Here is a 19,985-nt window from a genome sequence, read left to right as displayed (position 1 = left end):
TTTTCAATTTGCCTCTAGTGGAAACAGGGACATAATTTAAGGTCTGGGGACTTGTACAGGAAACATAAAGGCAAAAATTAAGTCTAAAGAACTGTAATCCGCAATGTAAAATCCAGAAACAAATATATTTCAGAGTGCAGACTGAGTTTATAGGACAGGTAGAAAAATCTTTCATTTACCTTGGAAAATAAAGCAAACATCGAAACAAACACATAACGTTCTCTATTTTAGGAAGCAAACATCCATTTAAACTTCAAATATATATAAGTATTACACTGAATACGAAATAGAACCCTAATTGGCTGCTCTTCTCGTGTTATATTTCATCTGCTTTACACTCTATAGTAGAAGGATTTCATAAATACTATGAAAACTGAACTACCTGGTAGGTTCCTGGTGAGCTCAAGAGCTCCAGCATTTAACTGCTTTACATAAAATTAGGTGAGGCTGAAATATTCTACCCTCCAACCCTCAACTTAGTTACAACAGTGTGCTAGACAAACTGCTTTCAACTATGTTTTTTTTTTTAAATATGATTCAGAAGCATATGGAGAACAATCTCTACTTCTGAAACATGCTAAAATGTGTTTACACAGTGTTATTTTTAAAAGTGCAATAAATGAAGTGGAAAACCATTTAACCACTGGACCTTTAGCCCCAAACTTTTCCATACCTCATGCTTACCAAAAACACAACTCAAATACATACAGGTTATGGCAAGAATAAGTACTTTCCCAAGATTTTTAGGTATGCGAAATTCCTGTGTGTCATTAAATACAGAAAAAATATTTTTTTCTACATTCTAGATTATAGAAAAAACAGAAGTGAGCCATTAACACAGAAATTTGAATATAAAAATTTTCATGCAGGTTGAATTTCAATATTTTCTACATCAGGCACAAATATGAGCACAGACTTCTGTCAGAAGTTAAACAGCTTCATCCAGTGAACTTTGTTAGAAATTCTATTTTAGCTTGTTTTTGTTATCAGACTTTCGCTTTAAAAATGCAATAAACACACAAGTGAACATTCAATTTCTGAAGTCATAACCAGACTACTCCATGAGAGTAGCAAAACCACAGGTAGTATTTCTATCCTTACCCCACCTGCTCACACTCAGAAATTTTATTGCATACCATTAGGAGGCTACCAGGAGCACTCAAGAACACAGGGTGAAGTGGATGATGAGCTCTGGGGGAATGCAGAGAAGCCTCTCCTGAGCCTTATTAATTTGCTAAATGCTGTCAGTATATTATTTCTCTACAGGCAGACAGAAGGGGATTCACCTTCAATCTGTTTGTGAAAGCTTCTATGCCTAGGTGACAGCTTAGCCTGCTCTCAATCCAAGAAAGTATTTCAAACTGCTTTGTGTTCAATGTATAAGACTTTAGCTCTTTATAACTGGAAGCTGGCATCTGAACTCTTGGCCTTCCATGTGTGCTGAAACAACACAGGGGACCAGAGTTGCAGCACTTCCCATAGTACCCTCTGATATAAGAGGGAATTAAGCACGAGCTTCTCCTCATCAGTCTGCTCACCTGGAAGTCAGACAGGCAAACAGACTCTGCTGTGCAGCTTCTTCAAAGGCAAAGAGCTGAATTGTCTGCAACCAGTATCTCCTCCTTTCTACCTCCCACACCCAAAACAGGGCACGAGCTCAGATAATGAGTAAAAGTATTTGCACACAGCAGTCTGACACTCACTGAACCCAGGTTCCTCAACAAAAATGCCGAGGTTTTGTTTAATGACTTTGTTATTTGAAAATACTTTGCATAGATCTCTTCCACTGTATGAAGATTACAATGAAGCATTATCAGCAACCTACCCACCAAAGGAAAGGAGGAAAAAGAGGCCTCCGCTGTATAGATGAGCATAACATATAGCAAGATACAAGGCTCAGGTGCAAATTTGCAATGCTCAATTGCGGTCTTCAGCATCAATTGTTCCCACCCAAAAAAATTTAAAATAAAATTTAAAAAAAAAAAAAAAAATCTACTTTCGTCATTACAATTGTCTTCACTGAATCTCAAGGCCGACAAGGCAGTGCTAAAAAAATTCTCTAACTACATAAAATCAGACTACAGACATACATTGGTTAGCAGACATATATTGGTTAAAAAAAAAAAAAAAGGCAAGACATACATACCGAGTTTTAGGGCAGAAGGAGTCACTTCAATCTCACCACCAATGGGCTGAAAAGCAGCCAGTTGAGCCGCCACCTCCGTCTCAAAAGAGTCAGGGCTATTTCTGTCTGTCAAATTGCCATTGGTGCCATCAGTCTTACAGTGAGTTTCTTCCTCATCATAAACAGCAATCAGCTATCAAAACAAAAAGATAATACAGTTTGTAGCTTTAAAGTATTCCCAAACTTCTTTTTTTTTTAAAAGCAAAATTTATTATTCATTTGGTGTACAAAAATAACAATCTTAGTTCAGAACAGCTAACAATAAACATACAGATTCAGGAAAGCACGTAGATTTGTGCTTAAATACATTGATTTCAAATGCCTTAAGTATATGTTTCAGCACTGTCCTGTGTTGAAATGCTTTTCTCATAGTTAGCATGCTACCATTAGTGCTCATTTTACACTGTTGCAAAATATTTAGGGCTGAACATGCTTAAACACACAGAGCAGCATTTAATTCTTGGGTGTGGAAGGTGTTAAAACAACAACAAAAACAAACAAAAAAATTTAATGCTACTGAATGACACACTGCACAAAGGTAACATAACCATGGAAACTGTACTGAGTGAGCCGATGCACGTTTTCTTTATAAATACATAATAATTACACATTGCTTCTGCAAACTGTCCCACAGTCACTGATTCTTCCACAACTTCAGGCACACAGGAAGGTCAAGATTAAGCAACAACAGACTGCGAAGTCTGCTGTCCAAACTCACATTGATACTGACATGAAAATGATAAAAAGACACTATAAAAATCCATTTTTGTCTCTGCTAACTTGGCCTTTCACAGAGATCTTCCTTTTGGTCCCCACCACTACAAAGTGATCACAAACCGTGTACACAGCTTCATCAACAAGTGACTTGGATATGTGTGGCTGGGTGTAAAATGTGTTACAGTTCCAAGAGAACTGTAACACAGTTAACTGTTTTGGGTAAACAAACAAACAAAAAGGATTGACTCCCAATGAATCCAAACAAATTAAAAGACTTGCTGTTCTCTACCAATGGGACACTTGACACCTCAGAGCCCTCTCCAAGAGGAGAAGAGGTAACAGCAGAAGTTCAAGCACTTTTCCTGCCCTGATAGCTGACATGGTATAGTTCTCGTGCCATACAATGACAAACACTTTGACTAACAGGCGTTGTATGAGATATCTTCATCTTAAGGGGTGCATTTATTTATTTACTTCACTTTTTTCTGAACTCCATAGGATTATCTTAAGTTTTACTCTGCTAATGCTGGAAAAGACGACAATATCCACAACGAGTTAGGCAATGTCAAGATACACACAGAAACAAGTTTAAAGGATTGATTTAGTACTTTCTTTTGCTGTGTTATTTTAAGGTATGCATACACACTATACAAAAACATAAGTACATCAAATCTCCTGACACTTTCAAGATGTGGCAAAAATATTATCCTATGGTAAGCAGCAGACTGAAACAGAGATAAACATTTAAAGTAACTCATTTGCCTAAGAGAAGAAATGAATGTATGAGAGGAAAAAGAAGGGGAAAAAAGAAAAGAAAAATACTGAAGTGCTTCTAAGGAAGAAACTGGCATTTTCAGGTCTTCCACTGATTTATAACTTGGTTGCTAGAAATGTGTCAGCTCATATTTAGCAATGCATATTGCAGAGGCACACAAAGCCCCTTAAATAATTAGATAGAAAACTTGCTTTCCTTCTCCATGTGGAGCCTGTTTCCTTTTCATTGCCACACAAATAGCTCTTACAACATACATTTTGGTTTTTATTTGTCCAAAGCATATAGGAAAGATTAATTCCAGTAACAAAGACAACTCTCTTTGTACCTTACTTCTGCATTGAGGGCAACTACCCAGGTGTTCACACTGCATTTATTATCAGGCCATTGCTATGACCCACAATTACATACAGCCAAAAACACTTGACGTAATAGTAGGATATGAAGCTCACTTGAGCATTTGCAATGTAGAAGAGTAAACGGAGCTCGGCTGTGACTCGATCAGAATAAACAGGTGAATTCCTCAGCTGGACCAAGCCAAGTTCCTCCATCCCCATGGTCTCACACCCTGGCATATTAAACACTATTTTACATTATAGTACTCTGTGTTTACTGCCCCAAGGCATTGCAGAGGCCAAAAGTAAGGACTGGCCAAAAAAAAAAAAAAAACAACCAAAACACACCAAACCACAAAAACACAAGCCCACAAACTGATAGAAAAGACAAGCAAGAACTGTTAAGTAGAAACATGCAAGCACCACCTCAGATTCAAAAGCCCTCAAAACATGTAGCAGTAAAAACCAGAAAAGTAAACCAGGAGCACATTGATCTTGTAGTTACCCTACTTCTATTGAAGAGAAGCTACTAAATTAATGTCTGCTGTGATTAAGTTACAAAAGACATACCCATCATTAACCAATTGACATGATAAATGCTTTCTGACCACCTGCAAAACGAGGGGATGTTTCTCAAGTTTTAGATCCTTCTGCATGACAAGAGGGAGGCAGAAGATTAAGTGAAACATTGTTTAGAAGCAGAGTGCTTAGTTCGTATTCACCTAATAATTAATAGATATATTGTAAGAAACTAAACAATTATAACTAACATCATCAATTATTTCTTAGTATAGGTGTATTGTATGTCAAGATTTTCAAAAATTGCAACGCATATGTAGTAATAATGTGAATATAAGCAACGCAAGAGCATCCAGTCTTTGGAGCACTTATGGAGGGTGATCCCCAGTGTTCCCCAGCGCTGATAAAATAAAGAATGCCGCTTAACAGTACAACTGAATTTGCTGTTATTTCTTCATTTCACCATCTGCTTTCTTCACATATTTTGCAGCAGTCCGCAGAGCAGCAGTCTGACCCTGCATTATCACACACTTAGGTTTCTAAAAACCACACATTGTTTCCTTTATTCCCCTGAAGTCTGAACGAAATTTTAGCCGAAACAGTAGCATAAAATTATTTTATGAGAGGAGCAAGGCCCCGGACAGCCCTCCCAAACCTGTGAGATCGGGTAGTTAGTTACCTACCGGCCAGCCCAGAGCGCCAAGCGGCGCCACGGCCGCCCCCCCCGCCTCGCGGGCGGCCATGGCGCGCGGCCCGCCCGGCACGTACCCCGCGCCCCGCGGGCCAATCGGGAGGCGCGGGAGGGACGCACGTGAGGAGGCGCGCGCTGCCTCAGGCGGTCTGCCCGTTAAACGGCCGCTTTTCGGAGCGTGCGCAAAGGAGACGCTGCCGGCGCTGCACGTGCAACACCTTTCCTCAGTAAAATAAATAGCGGCTTGTTTTCTGAAGTGTTTATTCGGGAGAGAACTACGGATTGCACTTGCAACATCACAGAATCAGATAATGTCAGGAACCGGAAGGGGCCTCAAAAGCTCATCCAGTCCAACCCCCCCGCTGGAGCAGGAACACCCAGATGAGGTTACACAGGAAGGTGTCCAGGCGGGTTGGAATGTCTGCAGAGAAGGAGACTCCACAACCTCCCTGGGCAGCCTGCTCCAGGCTCTGGCACCCTCACCATAAAGAATTTTCTTCTCATCTCTAAGTGGAACCTCCTGTGTTCCAGTTTGCACCCGTTGCCCCTTGTCCTATCACTGGTTGTCACCCAGAAGAGCCTGGCTCCATCCTCCTGACACTCCTCCTTTCCATATTGATCCCCATGAATGAGTCACCCCTCAGTCTCCTCTTCTCCAGCTCCAGAGCCCCAGCTCCTCAGCCTTTCCTCACACGGGAGATGCTCCACTCCCTTCAGCATCTTCGTGGCTGCGCTGGACTCTCTCCAGCAGTTCCCTGTCCTGCTGGAACTGAGGGGCCCAGAACTGGACATGATATTCTGGATGTGGTCTCACCAGGGCACAGGAGAGGGGCAGGAGAACCTCTCTGACCTACTGACCACCCCCCTTCCAATCTCCCCCAGGTCCCATTGGCCTTCCTGGCCACAAGGGCCCAGTGCTGGCTCATGGTCACCCTGCTGTCCCCCAGGACCCCCAGGTCCCTTTCTCCCACACTGCTCTCCAACAGGCCATTCCCCAACTTATACTGGAACCTGGGGTTGTTCCTGCCCAGATGCAAGACTCTGCACTTGCCCTTAACACTACAAATACGCTGCTAATCAATCAATGCATAATAAATATCAGCTTCAACCTTTCAAAGGGAATGAATACAATTAAGGTTATGTAAATTAACTATTCAAAAATAATTGTAGTAATTCACTCCTCATTTCCAATATGGAAAATTCTTTAATTGGAACAGCCTGCAAATGTCTTCTGATGGAGAACAACTTCAGGACACATTAAGGAATCCTCCACAAACGTATCATGAAAACAGCAACATTATTTGCAACACCAGTTTTTTCTTTACCAGTTCAATATTTATAAATACTGAGAGTTCAGTGGGTCAGATGGTCTTTATTTTTAAACACAAAATATTACCCAGACACTTGTAAACTGTAGAGGTTACACTAATACCCTGTCGCAGTTTTGTACACTTGCTATACTTAAGCATCTCAATTTTTTTAAAGGGGATTTGAAGAACATGTAAAAGATATCTGTAGGTTAAATGCTTCTAACTTCAGTATTGGTGTAATCTCTATTAACAACCTACCAGTTACCTAGACAATAAATTATCAAAACTTAGCCCTTCTCTGACATTTTCTACTACTAAACTCCTCCCTCCTTACATTGTGTAGTCACCACATAAGGCAGCAATAATGAACAGTGCTATTTTATCAGCATTTCTGTTGATCAGAAGTGGAAAATTCATTGCAAGGCAATGTAGGCAAATCTTAACTTTGTATGGTGTCCTATGGTACAGCTCTTCCAACCTTTTACTGATAATTCAATTGCAAAGCTTTAAATAAAAGGTTTTGTAAATATTCCTCTCTTCAAACTACAATTTTGACAACTGATTGCTGTTAATAAGGTTAAAATCTGTATATTTGACTGGCTTTTCTGTACTGAATTAGAAAACAGACACCACTATTTCCTTTCTGACCCCAAACACCAGACATGTACGCAAGTTACTAAGGAAGAAATGGCAAAATAAAAGCTTGCTCGCAATTAAATTAATCAGCTTTCAATTACTGTCAGAATAAAATCACTAAGAAGTTCTCAGTCATAGGCTAGCATCAGTACATGATTGAAAAGATGCAATTTTCAACAGCTTGAAAGATATATTCAAAGGCATTAGAAGTAATTAAATCCTCAACTTGCATTAAATTTTTCATTCAAGTTGGATGGCAATTTTCAGTCTTAATTTTTCCACATTCAAAACTTTATTTATGGCCTTTTCTCACTATGGACAACAAAAAGTAGTAAAATTGTCTGTTTCTTCAAGACATTTGTTTCCTGTTCATATGCTCCCTGACCATGACTTCAAATGCTCATTTAAGAGAAAAGCCTGTGGTTTTTTTAACCATCCAGAAGCTGTTCTATGTCCATGGGTTATACTTCTAACTTATGCCCACGGGAGGACAAGAACACTTTAGATCGAGGCAAGAATACTGAAAGTGAATTGTACCTATGTCGAACAAAAAAGCTTCATAAAGCCACTGCGGAAGTTTTCTCAGAACTCCACAAACTCATTAATGTAAAATCAGATTTTATATATTACTTATGAAAGACTCCTGTTCAAATGGTTAAAAGATGAAAGCCTGGTAATAGTGCAACATAGACAGAACTAAGGTAATTAGGGTACCTGAAAAATGGATGAAAGTGTTATTTAATTTTTCAATTTAAAACTTTCCTGGAGCTCTACAGCCTTTCTTCAATGTTCTTTCAAGGTATTCTTCTGGCACATACTGATAAGTATTTGAAATGGTATTCTTGCATAATAGTTTGCCTTGGAATTCCTTTAATTTAAAATAAAGGCTGTCAAGGAAAAATCCCAACATACACACCATATGGCAGCCTTCCTTCACACCTCCATATGAAAACAGCTTACAGATCCATTACGTGGAAGCTATGGTGATTAGCTCATCTTGTTTACCTACATGCCAAAACGACATACACCAAAGTATCTCCCCAAAGACCACCTAACACTTTTCCTACCCTTATTCAGATTTCTTTTGGTGCTGTCTGAAAGCCAAGAACAGAATCCTGCTGCACACAGCACAAACACTGGAAGGCTCTGCTCTCTAAACTTTTCAAGGATACAATGAGAATAAGAAATAGGAAGAGAAGCAGCAGGCCTGAAAAAGTGAGACCAAACCCAGCCCAAGTCCCAGCTCTTCCTGGGCCAGAGAGGGCTCCTCACCCAAGTGACAGTGCAGTTGCTTTGGCACAAGCTAAGGGACAGAGCAGGGGACAAAACGAAGAACCAAGGGTGGAATATCTGAGGCCAGGAATGGTGGATCCCTGCAGGATTTATTTCAGTTTAAATGCACGTAGCCACTGGAGGTCCTCAATGCTGCCAAATGCTTCAAATCTGAACATGAGGAGAAACCTCTTTGCTGGGAGGTGCCAGAGCCTGGACCGGGCTGCCCAGAGCGGGTGTAGAGTCTCCTTCTCTGGAGACATTCAAACCCGCCTGGACCGACCTGTGTGATCTGCTCTGGTGACCCTGCGTTAGCAGGGGGGTTGGACTGGATGATCTCCAGAGGGCCCTTCAACCCCAACCAGGCTGGGACTCTGTGATTTACAGGAAAAAAGGCCAGAGGCAATACTTTTCAATAATATTTTTCTTCATTAATTAAGCTGAGATTTTCAAATTATTGCTAAGCTGTAAAAGTTTGCCCAAACAGCAAGACACCAATTGTTTCCTGTCTTCGCATTTTCATCATCAGATCTCCTTCCCAAGGAATGTGGAGTTCCTCTTCTTGCCCATCACTTACTACATCTAAAAGAGAATTAACTAGAGACAGCAGTATGTAAAGAAAGGACTGCGTGTGAAGCCTGTGGAGCTCCTTCCCCAGTCCTCCTGCTACTACCTGTCATCTGGGGTTTTGTTTGCTGAAGAGTTCCAGTGACTCGGATTTACTACGTTTGAGCTGACGGGTGTCACAGCCACGGGAAGGGGTTGGAACTCTCCATCACTTCTGGGAGATCAAAGCTTCTGGACCACTTTGTCACTACAAGTCTTGCATCTAGTTCTCGGTCTTGTCACTGAATTTGAGTAACTACCTACATTTATCAACCTGAGTTTCCAGATCTCTGAGGGTTTTTTTTAAACAGCCTGCTATAATTTATCTTGTGGCTGGTTCTTGTGGTTTTTTGTTTGGTTTGTTTTGGATTTGTTTTGTTGTGGATTTTTTGTTGGGTTTGTTTGTGGGGTTTTTCCCAATTGTTATTTTGGGAAGGTCCTCAGTTATTCTACAAAGGTTAAAAAAAACCTGCATTAAGAAATCATGTCTGAAAAAGCCCTTTTGTGTATGCTTTTCAGCAAGTCTAGCTGTTGTTTGTGTGTGTGTGATCAAAAGATAAGGGTATCTTCCTATTATTTCCCTGTAGCTGAACTAGCAGGTTCTGGGGTTGTTTTTTTTCTTGAAAGGTCATGGGGGAGAAAAAAAAAAATCTACCTAATTGATGAGACCTTATGTACATCTTCCTGTCCAACCTATTCCTTCATGGGCACTCGTGACTGTACTTCAAACAATGCAGCTGATTGGGTACTTAACATTGATATTTGTGGCAAAGTTTGATGAGCCCTTCAAGCACGACTGAGATGTAATTTTTTAAACCACTTAGTAACTACTTGAGAGCTGTTCTGGAGACCCACAGTAACAATACAGACATTCCTTGAGGGTTGACTCTGGGTTGCTTCCCTGGCAGATATAAATACTAGTGCTAAAATGTCAAGGATTTATAATTATGATGGCGGATGCGTAAAACACATAAAACAAGCCTTATTAGGGTTGATTGAAGTAAATATACCAAAGGACATCCCTCCTTTCTTCTGTAAAAGATTCATGTTCAATGCTATTTGTAGCCTGTCACACTCATTATGATTTCATGTGAAATAGCTTCTGAGTTTTGCTAGATAACAAATGCCCTTTGTTTTTCTTCTTCCTCTGTCCAAGTGAAAAAAAAAAAACGGAAGGAGAACTGTAAAATGCAAGACTGATTATTTCCTTTCTGTTTACTTTGAAACTGAGAACTGTCACCTTTATGGACTTATAGAAGATGAACTAATTTTGGAGAGTCCATTTAAAATGGCACTACAAAAATGTGGATACTAATATCAAAGAGTGCATTACTTACTAGAACTGTGCTTGTCAAATGCACTTATTTTAATCAGCCATCAAAAAGGAAAAATTTCCTGTGACATGGTATCTGAAATAAGACAGCTTCTCCTTAGAAATGAAAGTAACATCTTAGTTACTATATTGTAGGTAAGCATCAATAAAAGATCTCTTGTATAAGATGAATTAAAGTAATTCCATAACATGAATTATCCTACCTTAAAATACTACTTTAATGCTAAATGAACAGCTTATTCCAATTCCACTGGCAAGCCTCCTGTGGAACGCACTATAAAATAAGCCAGTAACATCACAAACCCCACTTCCTGATAGAAGGAGCATCTTGTTGAACAGAGAGCCCACGGTCACACTGGATATTCCAAGCCACACCTGGAAAAATGAGGCAGAGGGGTGGGAAGCCAGACAAGAGAGCTCAAACTGCTCCCACTTCCTCCTGCAGCAGTTTAAGTGTTTAACTGGACTGGTGCTGAGCATTCAGTTGCAGACAAAGCTACAAGAAGAAACTGAGCAGCTCTTGGAATCTTCTTCATTAGTGGGGCTTTTGAACAGGGTTTCTAAGGAACCCAAAGTGGGAACAAACAAGCATCGATCCAGCCAGGAGAACCACGTGTGAGGTGGTACCAGGCACGTGGATTCACACTTGCGAGTACCCACGGCACCCTCAGTCCTCCTGTCCCGCTCCACTCACACTCTGTGCACACTTCTCAGCCCATCCACACGTGTGTTTGTGATCTCTCCCAAACCCCCATTAACTATCTTAGATCATTATGATGCCATTAGGGGGGCTGAAACATTGCACAGTTTCGTATAAAAGGGGCAGAAGCTGACGGGGAAGCAGGAGAGCCTCTCTTGCTCCTTGCTAGCTGTCCTTGTTCCAGTCACATCTGATCTGGATATGGGAGCTCATGGGGCTGGAAGTGAGCTGGGAAAAATGAATTTTGGGAGCTCATCGCCATTTCTCCTAACTGCTCTGCTTATGACCCTCCTTGGCTACAAATGCTCGAAGGAAACATTGGCCAGATGTACTTGCAGTACCAATAATTTGTACTTGTCCTCTCTTTTCTCTTCTCATCTCTCAACTGCATATAATTAATACGAAATTTAAGGAAGCAGAGTCCTCCAAGGTAGCTTGTTAACCTTCAGATTATATAGACATGTGAAAATCCTCAGAAATTTAAAGCAAAGTAAATTGTGGTGAAGAGACATTATACCATTCGTGTAAGATCAGAGGGTATGATTGAAATTCTTAGGAATTTGCATGGCTCTTCATATTCTAGGCACTCATTTATGATTTTAAAAAGCACTTTGTATTTGTAACTAAGCACTTCAACTTTCATCTTTTCCTGATTCCAGTTTAATGAGTAGGCCCCATAAAACCATTTAGGCTGGAAGGGACCTCTGGAAGTCACTGGTCCAGTCCTTCTCTCAAAGCAGGGCCACGCTAGCACTTAGGTCAGAGCGCTCAGAGCCCAACCCAGCTTTGGGCATCTCTAAGGATGAAGATTTCACAAGTCTCTGGGCACCTGCTCCACTGCTTGACCACCTGCATGGTACAAAAAAAGTTTATCTTACTGGAGTCTTCCTCGTGACCAATTAACGTCCATTACATCTTGTTTTCTCACTGCAGACTTTCGAGAAGGTCGGGGGGAGTCTACACCCTCCCATTAAGTAGTTGTAGACAGCAATAAGATCCTATGAAGTTCACTCATCCTCCCCCTTCACACCACGTGTTCAATCCTTGCCCATGTTGGCGATGCTGTGCTCAAGGGATGTCAATGTCTTTCTTGCACAAAGCAGATCAAAACTAGACACGATAGTCTGGCTGTGGCCTCTCAAGTGCCTAAGAGAGGACCAGAATCGCTTCCCTTGATGGCTACACTCCCTCTAAGCACCTGCATGTGCATTTAGCTGCCCTAGCTGGAAAGCTATGAAAACCCAGATCAACTTCTGGCAAGTCACACTTTTTTTCCCTCTCTCTCACTAATTTGACAGTATGCATTATGTGCAAAAATAAGTTTTTGCTTTGGCCACAATTACTCAATGACAGCATATGAATTAGTTGTTTGTTTGTTTTTAAATGGCTTTGATCTTTTTAGAGGACATTGTGTGATGGAGGAATGGAACTTCAAAGTAAAAAAATTTTTTAAAAAGCAGCACAAAAAATACTTGAATTGTAAAAGCCATCAGAAAGTGTAAAACCATCTGTACAGCACAACACACACAACAACTTTCATTAGTAGCGTCGGGCTTGATGAATCTTGGGATGTTGCCACACGTCATACAGTTCTCACACTGTGTTTTTGCCTGTGCAGAAAAACATTTCAGTATTTACAACTGCCAAGAGTCCTATTCTTACTGCTGCCTGGTGTAGTGAGACGGCGTTACTTGCCCTGTCTCTGACAGTTTACACATCAGGCTCCAGAATGGCAAAAGTAAGCTTACAAAACTGGTTGTCACCTTGATGAGGAAAGGTCCGTCCCTAATGACAAACTAACACTATCAGTCTCTACTAGTTTGTTCTTAATTCTGTCAATAAACAGTGTTCCAAGGGGGTTTCTAGTGCATTATAATAATGCATATGTACCCGTTTGAAAAAAAAAAAAAACAACAACCAAACAGAACACCTTTTGCCTTTCAGGCAGTGACCTCATTTTCAGAAGTCACAGCCCTTCACGCTTCCGCAGCATCAATCAGCTTTGACCTCGAGCAACACCATCACTAAAGAAAGCTCCTACATGTCATAATCCTTTTATGCATAAAATTTGAGACAGAGAAGAACAGAAGAAGAGGGGAGAGAAGTTCAACAGCAATGCAACGGCAGTGTCACCAAAATCCTCAGAATATATTTAGTAACTGGCTGGTACAAATGGCTTGTTTTGTCATACTCATTAATACAAGATGACAAAGTTAATCATTGTCACTCACAGAAGGACTTTTGTTGTTGTTTTTTGTTTTGGTTTTTGGTTTGGTTTGGTTTTTTGTGTGGGTTGTTTTTTTTTTTTTTTTAAGGCAAACCAGTTTAAGTAGTCGACAACAACTAAAGAAGAAACCTCTAAAGTTATGCTCCCTCAGAAGATCAGTAACATGCAAAATTGTGCAACATTCAGAACCTTTAAAAGCAGCGTGATGGCTCCAAACGCTGCAGTTCCAGAAATATACGTACCCAAATGAACCACCAGAACAGAAGGACTAGAAAAAAAATATTTTGACTTGACATCTTAATGCACCATTACTGTGAAAACAATGAAACTAGAAGTAAAATTTCCAGAGATAGTCAGAGCTCTGGCAATAACAAAAAACCCTTCAGTGACAATTACTCATTTCAGCAATCAGCTCCTAACAGACATCCTACTGCTGCCTTGCTCATTATACTCCTTAAAAGAATGATCTACATGTTCTAAATTTCAGTAATTTTTACCCTAGCATTAGCTGCCCACAGCATAATTTCATAGTGAAGTTTCTTAGCTTCTTAGTAAACAAAATAAATGCCGACAACACGTACAAGATCCACATCAAAATTAAACATAGTATTTTGAGGTTTTCCAACTGATAGAATTCAGAATACAACTAAGAAAACGGTATTTGCAAAGTTAGTAGCACCTATGTATGTACATGCGTATGTTTTGCATCCCTTGGACATGAATGTGTCTGTGCAAAAGATCTCACATACTTACCATTCTACTACCCATGCATTGGTACTCATTCGGGTACAAACACGTCCTATTAAGATGAAATACACAAGAAAAAATAACAATCATTCAAAAAATTACACCAGCAGGAATGTTCCCATCTTTCCACAACAGCATAGGATCCAAAAAATCAAACTGAAGCACATTTTCTGTGATATTATAATTGCTCGCTAGATGGATTTTGACACAAGGCTGAGTTTCAATGCCCTATTAAGTATAGTGTTGAACATTTACTTGATGCAGAGTTTTGTAGCATTTAGATATAAAAATGTGGACTGCTAGTCTGACCTCTGAAGACTGATTAGAATTATCTTAACATTTCTTAAGGAGACTATCTTCTGTGAGAAAAGCACCGAAAGAAAAGGAAACTTTTCTGTTCTATTGAATATATCACAAAATATAGGACATGGTTTCTTACCTACACTAATTAAACTAAAGCTTTTTATTAAATAATAAAAAGCACCTAAGAATACATTTAACTAAGAAATTGAATTCAATTAACAGATTCCTATTACTCTGAAATATTGTTTTAATGTGATCTGAAGCCTTCTTTTTGGAAAAAAAATCTTCATGCTTAGGGCATAGTATAATGTGGATTACAGTAGTTTGAATATTCTGCAGAACAGCGATATGTCTTGGGAATAAATGACTTCAGACCATTCAGATCATTATTCAGAAATTTCAAATGTGATTTTTCAGAGAGAAGCTTGTTCATCCGTTTTCCACTCCTCATTACAAATGATAAAGGGATCAATTCATAAGGCAAAGCATTTTTAATAAAAAAACCTCAAAGTGAATGATACACGAGGCTCCACTTCCAAAAGTAAGTTAAGCTACTCAAACAAACAATCCAATGGGAGAGAAGTAAAACACTTTCAGCTAATAGAAAATTCTCCCAAAATGCTTCAGTTGTCCTGAGTCTTCAATATCTTGAATATCATGAAGAGTCATCAAAATTGTAGCCACACAATTAGCCAAGTATTTGAGCCTCCTCCAGAGAAATGAACTTGGCTGTTCTTTGAACTACCTGCACTGAGGTGTCATCAGACACTGGAAAAGGGAATTGGTGCTTTCCCAGCTTTACTGCTTCAAGCTGCCTCGGACCCTTATCCTCCAGTCAAACGACTTTCTTTCCAAGAGACCAAGAACGTTTTTTCACACTTGGCTGAAATCAGCTCTCGGGGGTTCCTATCCTGTGTAAGTTAAATAGCTTTTCTATTAGTAATTCAGCAAGCACACACACTGCAGAGCTTGACACTGGTCATTGGGAAGGGTCCCCAAAAATAACCTTGCTCCTGATTTAAAGATCCAGGTGCACAAACCAGTTTAAAAAAAAATAATTCAAAAAAACCAACACACAACACACAACACACGCAGAGCTGGCAAACCCCATGATGCCCACTATTTACTTTGACACAAACTGAAAAGAGAGATGTTCAAGAACCAAAGTAGTGCAACCTCCAGGTATTCTCTGCACAGAGATTCAGGAATTTCAGAAAACAACACAAGTTCACCTACTCTTAAGACACATTAAGAGGCAGAGGAGAATCTGCCAAATATCTACTGCACATGATATCAAAACAGAAGCAACTGACCATTCTGGATGGATAAATGACTGGGGTTTTTTTGCCTCACAGTTGCATCTGAACTTAGAATTAATTTTAAGTAAGTTAGGCTAACACAAGGCAAACACAAAGACATTATAATATATGTGACAATAGGTACACACTCAAAACAGCAGTTCTGGCCAAGTCTGTGGTATAAATCTGTTTTTTGGTCTTTGCCTTCTCCTACACATGCTGTTTACGTTACATGGGAAAAAATACATAGTTTTTAATCCAAATGAAGGTTGCAGAGCTGTGTCTCCAGTCTGCTGATCCTTCCCCATGTCAGCAGGCTACTCATAACTAATTAGCTCTTGGCCTCTTGACCTTCAGGGCTATAGCGCAGGGAAGAGGCAGGAAAGCCGGTTCCACCCTCTGCCCTGCGTCCAGTCCAAAGGCAATGCAGTAATTACTAGAAGGCTTCTGCTGGCCTGGGAGCTCCTTCTCTCCTTCCACGCTTTCAGACTCCATCAAGAATCTGTACAGCTTCTGTTGACCCAGCAGAGCTCTCAGTCTTAATTCCACAGCCGACTCCTCCCCTCTGCAGGATTGCTCACGAGTAGCATACTCCTGTGAAACATTTGAAGGAAACTCAAACTATTGAAGAGGGGAAAGCCTAGAGCTAACCACATGGAGCTAGAGCTTCCCGAGGAGAGAAAATTATGAGCTCCTGACAGCCGTAGCTGCCACTTCTTGGCAAAGAGTATATTCTCGTATCTAGGCAATTCAACAATAAGTTCATTCAAAATGAAAAATCAGCTGAGAACTGAAAAGCAGGGAGGCTCACTGGTCCTAGTTGCTTACAGCCTCTGAATAAAAACTAAATGCAAGACGCTGAAGGGCTCATCCTGGTCTCGTCTACTCCAGCAGCTGCAGAGTCCATCGCGCATCATCTGCAAACTGCTGCTGTTCAGCTTTAAATGCTCGACTCTTCCCAACACACAACCAGAAGGTTTCCCACTTTGCCTTCACTAGAATTCATTTTAGTTCTCTGCAGCTTTAATTGAACTTCAATTACTAAAACTAGCTTGACACAAGCCATGAAGAAATTAATATTCTACTAAATAAGAACTGTCACTCAGCATTTCCTAAGCTAAATGTAAAAATTAAGACTCTGAATAAATGTATGCTAAGTATCATTGCATAAATATGCATATAATGCATTTTCCTCTTCATAAAAAGTGTTAAATTTAATGTAAAGACATTTAATTGCACATCAACATTTTTGCTGCGATCAATCACTGAAAAAAATCAATGATTCTTTTAAATAAATGTAGAAATATATTTAATTCAAATCCAATTACTTTAAATACTTTTTTTTTTGTTTACTTTTCAATCACTTAGAATTCAGTCAGTTCACTCTCTGGTTAGGAAACAGGATGTCAGGACATAACCCCACTAACTACAAAAACATATTTTCCCTTCTGCAATCAACACAGTTGTTACACTGACAGTGAAATCAATTTGTGACCCAAATTTCTCATCCAAAAGTCCATTGCTGAGGGTTTACCCACACTCACTCTCTTTACCCAAGTTTTTTTTTATGCCATTAAAATATTCCAGTCCTATTAGAATGCAAATACAAAGGGGTAGAGTGTGCATGCATAATACCATTAACAGGCAAAGATTTCTTGGTCCCCATTATCAGATATTAATTCTCACATTAACTGATGTCTCATTAAAACATAAAAAAAAAATAAAAAAAATAACAAATCCATTAGCAGCTGCATTAAAAGTGAACAAAAGAGGCAACAACTGCTGATGTGATTATGCACCTCGCCCCTTCTGAAAGTTTCTGTATCCAAGAGCACCAAACACATTTTGTTTCAACTTTCATTTCAAACCATGTATGTAAGTACGTGTTACTGACAGCCAACCTTGACAGGGTTTCCTCCATCTCAGTATTTTTAGCAAGCTTTGAAAACCAACCAGTCATTTTTAGCAAGTCCCTGGATGGTTTCCTTTAAGATCTTTTAAAGCCATAATACGGCACTTTGTGGGGGAGAAGAACAGAAGCATTTTTGAGCAGAAGGAGCACGTTTCAGGTGGAGCTCCTGGTAGATTCTGTGCGCAAAATACGTTTGCAACACAACTTACATTCTCCCTTTTATGAATCCATGAGTAGAAGATTCTCAAATCAGTACTATGCAAACAGAAATTGCGTAAATTCAAAGCACACGGCTGCAGCAGTTTACCACTACGTTGCCTCCTCTTGGACATGTGTTGACCAACCTGATTAGTTTTTGAATTAGTCTCCCCCAAAACAAGATCACCCAGAACATCATTAGAACTGCCCTAAGATGTACTGTACTGGATATTGGTGAGCTGGCTGGATGTAAGTCATTCAACTAATATTTCCTCAGATATTGTTAAAAAACACAAGTTACATCATCTGAGTCATCAATGGAGGGAGACTTCTCTACATCACAGGAACTTTCTTTCACATCTGATGAACATGAAGCCTACCAACCAGTTACAGCCCCTCTGGCAAGTTGGGCACTTCCACTGTTCCCACACAGATGTTCACATTTCCAATTAATCATCACCACAGGGAGCCTGGGCACAGAGAATAAGGGTTGGATACACTCACTTCAAACTTTCTTTGGAACCCTTTCAATATCTTCCGACACAAAATCAAAATATAAGTTTAAAAAAACTAAGAATTAATGTCCACACTCAAATATATTATGTAGTACTATGAATTGGATATAAACAACAGATAAATTGATTTTAAGGTGCCACAAAATCCCAGTTCTAGCTCCACTATCATTATATAGATTCAGATGCCTTTAACAACAAAGCTGATAATCTGTGAAACTTAAAGCATATATAAATACTATTAGTCTAAAAAGAAACACGAACTAAAAATCAGCAGTTCTGCTAGTAAACAGGAATTTCAAAGCATTTGATTCTTTTTTAAATTCAACACTTTCAAAAAAAAAAAAGAACAACTACAAACAATGTAAGACAAAATGAAGGATTTCTCTGTGTTCTTAGTGGATGATATATTGACGTCACGAGTAAAACATTTTCTGTTTCCACAAACAAAAAATACAGAGCAGCTATATTCCAGTCCCTTAATTTAAGTAAAGTACCTAAATCCTACTTCTCCAGCAGACAAACTGTATCAGTTTCATTAAGCGGATTTGTTGCTAGCAGCACATTCTATCTAATACACTGACAACAGACAGCCACAGAAATCACCGCGTACAACCAGTGTGCTGTGTGTGTGTATATATCCTTAAGGAACACTTGTGAACTATCATTCCTAATTCATTAACAGACATAAAGGCTCAATGAAGCTGATTTATCTAAAACAATCCAGCATATCGATGACAAAACTGGAGTTAAGCCCACTCTTCCTCAAGTCCCAGGTTACTACTACAACCATGTAATTATCTTTTTTTCCTCGCCAACATTTTTCATCACTAGTTCAAGTGCTTTACAAAACATTGATCTTAATTTGACATCCAAGAGAAGTGATGTGCTGTGTCAAACCACTTACCCACGACTGCCCCCCAAACCCATCTGACATCATCATCACCCATCAGAACGGGGAGGAATTTCAACCTGTGCTTTGGAAAAGGAAAAAAGAGCTTCACAATGCAGCTTGTTTCAAGCACAAGTGAGTGGATTCCACATGAACAGAAAGGTATTCGGGATCAAAAGTCAGGGTTTCAGGTGAACCTTCAGTTTTCAAGAACCCTGAGCTCTGAAGGAATGCACAGAATTGTACTGCGGTAAGAAATAACATTGTCAGAAACCCCATCATGTAACTACTCGCACTTTTATTACTTGCCAGAACGCTTTACTGGGAGCATATATAGTCACGGCTACAGAGACATACAAGTATTAAACAGAAGCCATGTGCTGTGCATAAAGTGCATTTCCAGCCTGAGATTTCCTCGTGTGGAAACACAATTCCCACCGCAAGAGCCGGGGTTCAGAATTGCTCGTTCATAGGCAGCAGCTCTTCGTCCCAACACCAGCACCCACTCGGCTCATACACAGAACGTGGTGGTAGAAAAACACATCCTTAATTGTTTACGTGGCCGACAGGCACACAATAGTCTGATTTCTCTCATATAAAAATACACATTTCTCGAAATTCATTCATTTTATGACAGATTAACTTTTTATCCTTTCCCAAATTTCCCACTTAAGTGCTTTTTTACAAATAGGGAATAAATTTGAACATCCTATAAGGCAGTTGGGTCTTTCGCAAGCCATCATCACAGTTTCTATGAAGTAGCAGAAAAACAGATAGCGGTATTTCAGGGCAGACAAAAACACGCAAAAACCAAAAAAAA

General features: G+C 39.7%; 1 protein-coding gene across 4 annotated transcripts in view; it reads right to left on the bottom strand.

The window, feature by feature from the left end:
• Positions 1-19,985, bottom strand: part of PARD3B (par-3 family cell polarity regulator beta) — a 377,310-nt gene that overhangs the window by 271,373 nt on the left and 85,952 nt on the right. For 2 of the 4 annotated variants that reach the window (XM_065637273.1, XM_065637270.1), the window contains exon 3: positions 2,147-2,318. In XM_065637273.1, the coding sequence (XP_065493345.1) occupies positions 2,147-2,318 (172 nt within the window). Of the gene's footprint in view, positions 1-2,146; positions 2,319-14,056; positions 14,103-15,098; positions 15,134-19,985 lie in introns of those variants that run through there. The other 2 variants (XM_065637272.1, XM_065637271.1) reach the window with 2 other exon arrangements.

Source organism: Caloenas nicobarica, chromosome 6 (genome assembly GCF_036013445.1).
Source record: "Caloenas nicobarica isolate bCalNic1 chromosome 6, bCalNic1.hap1, whole genome shotgun sequence".
Lineage (NCBI taxonomy): Eukaryota > Metazoa > Chordata > Aves > Columbiformes > Columbidae > Caloenas > Caloenas nicobarica.
The sequence above is the reverse complement of the archived record's forward strand: the minus strand, read 5'-3'. Positions and strand labels throughout refer to the sequence as shown.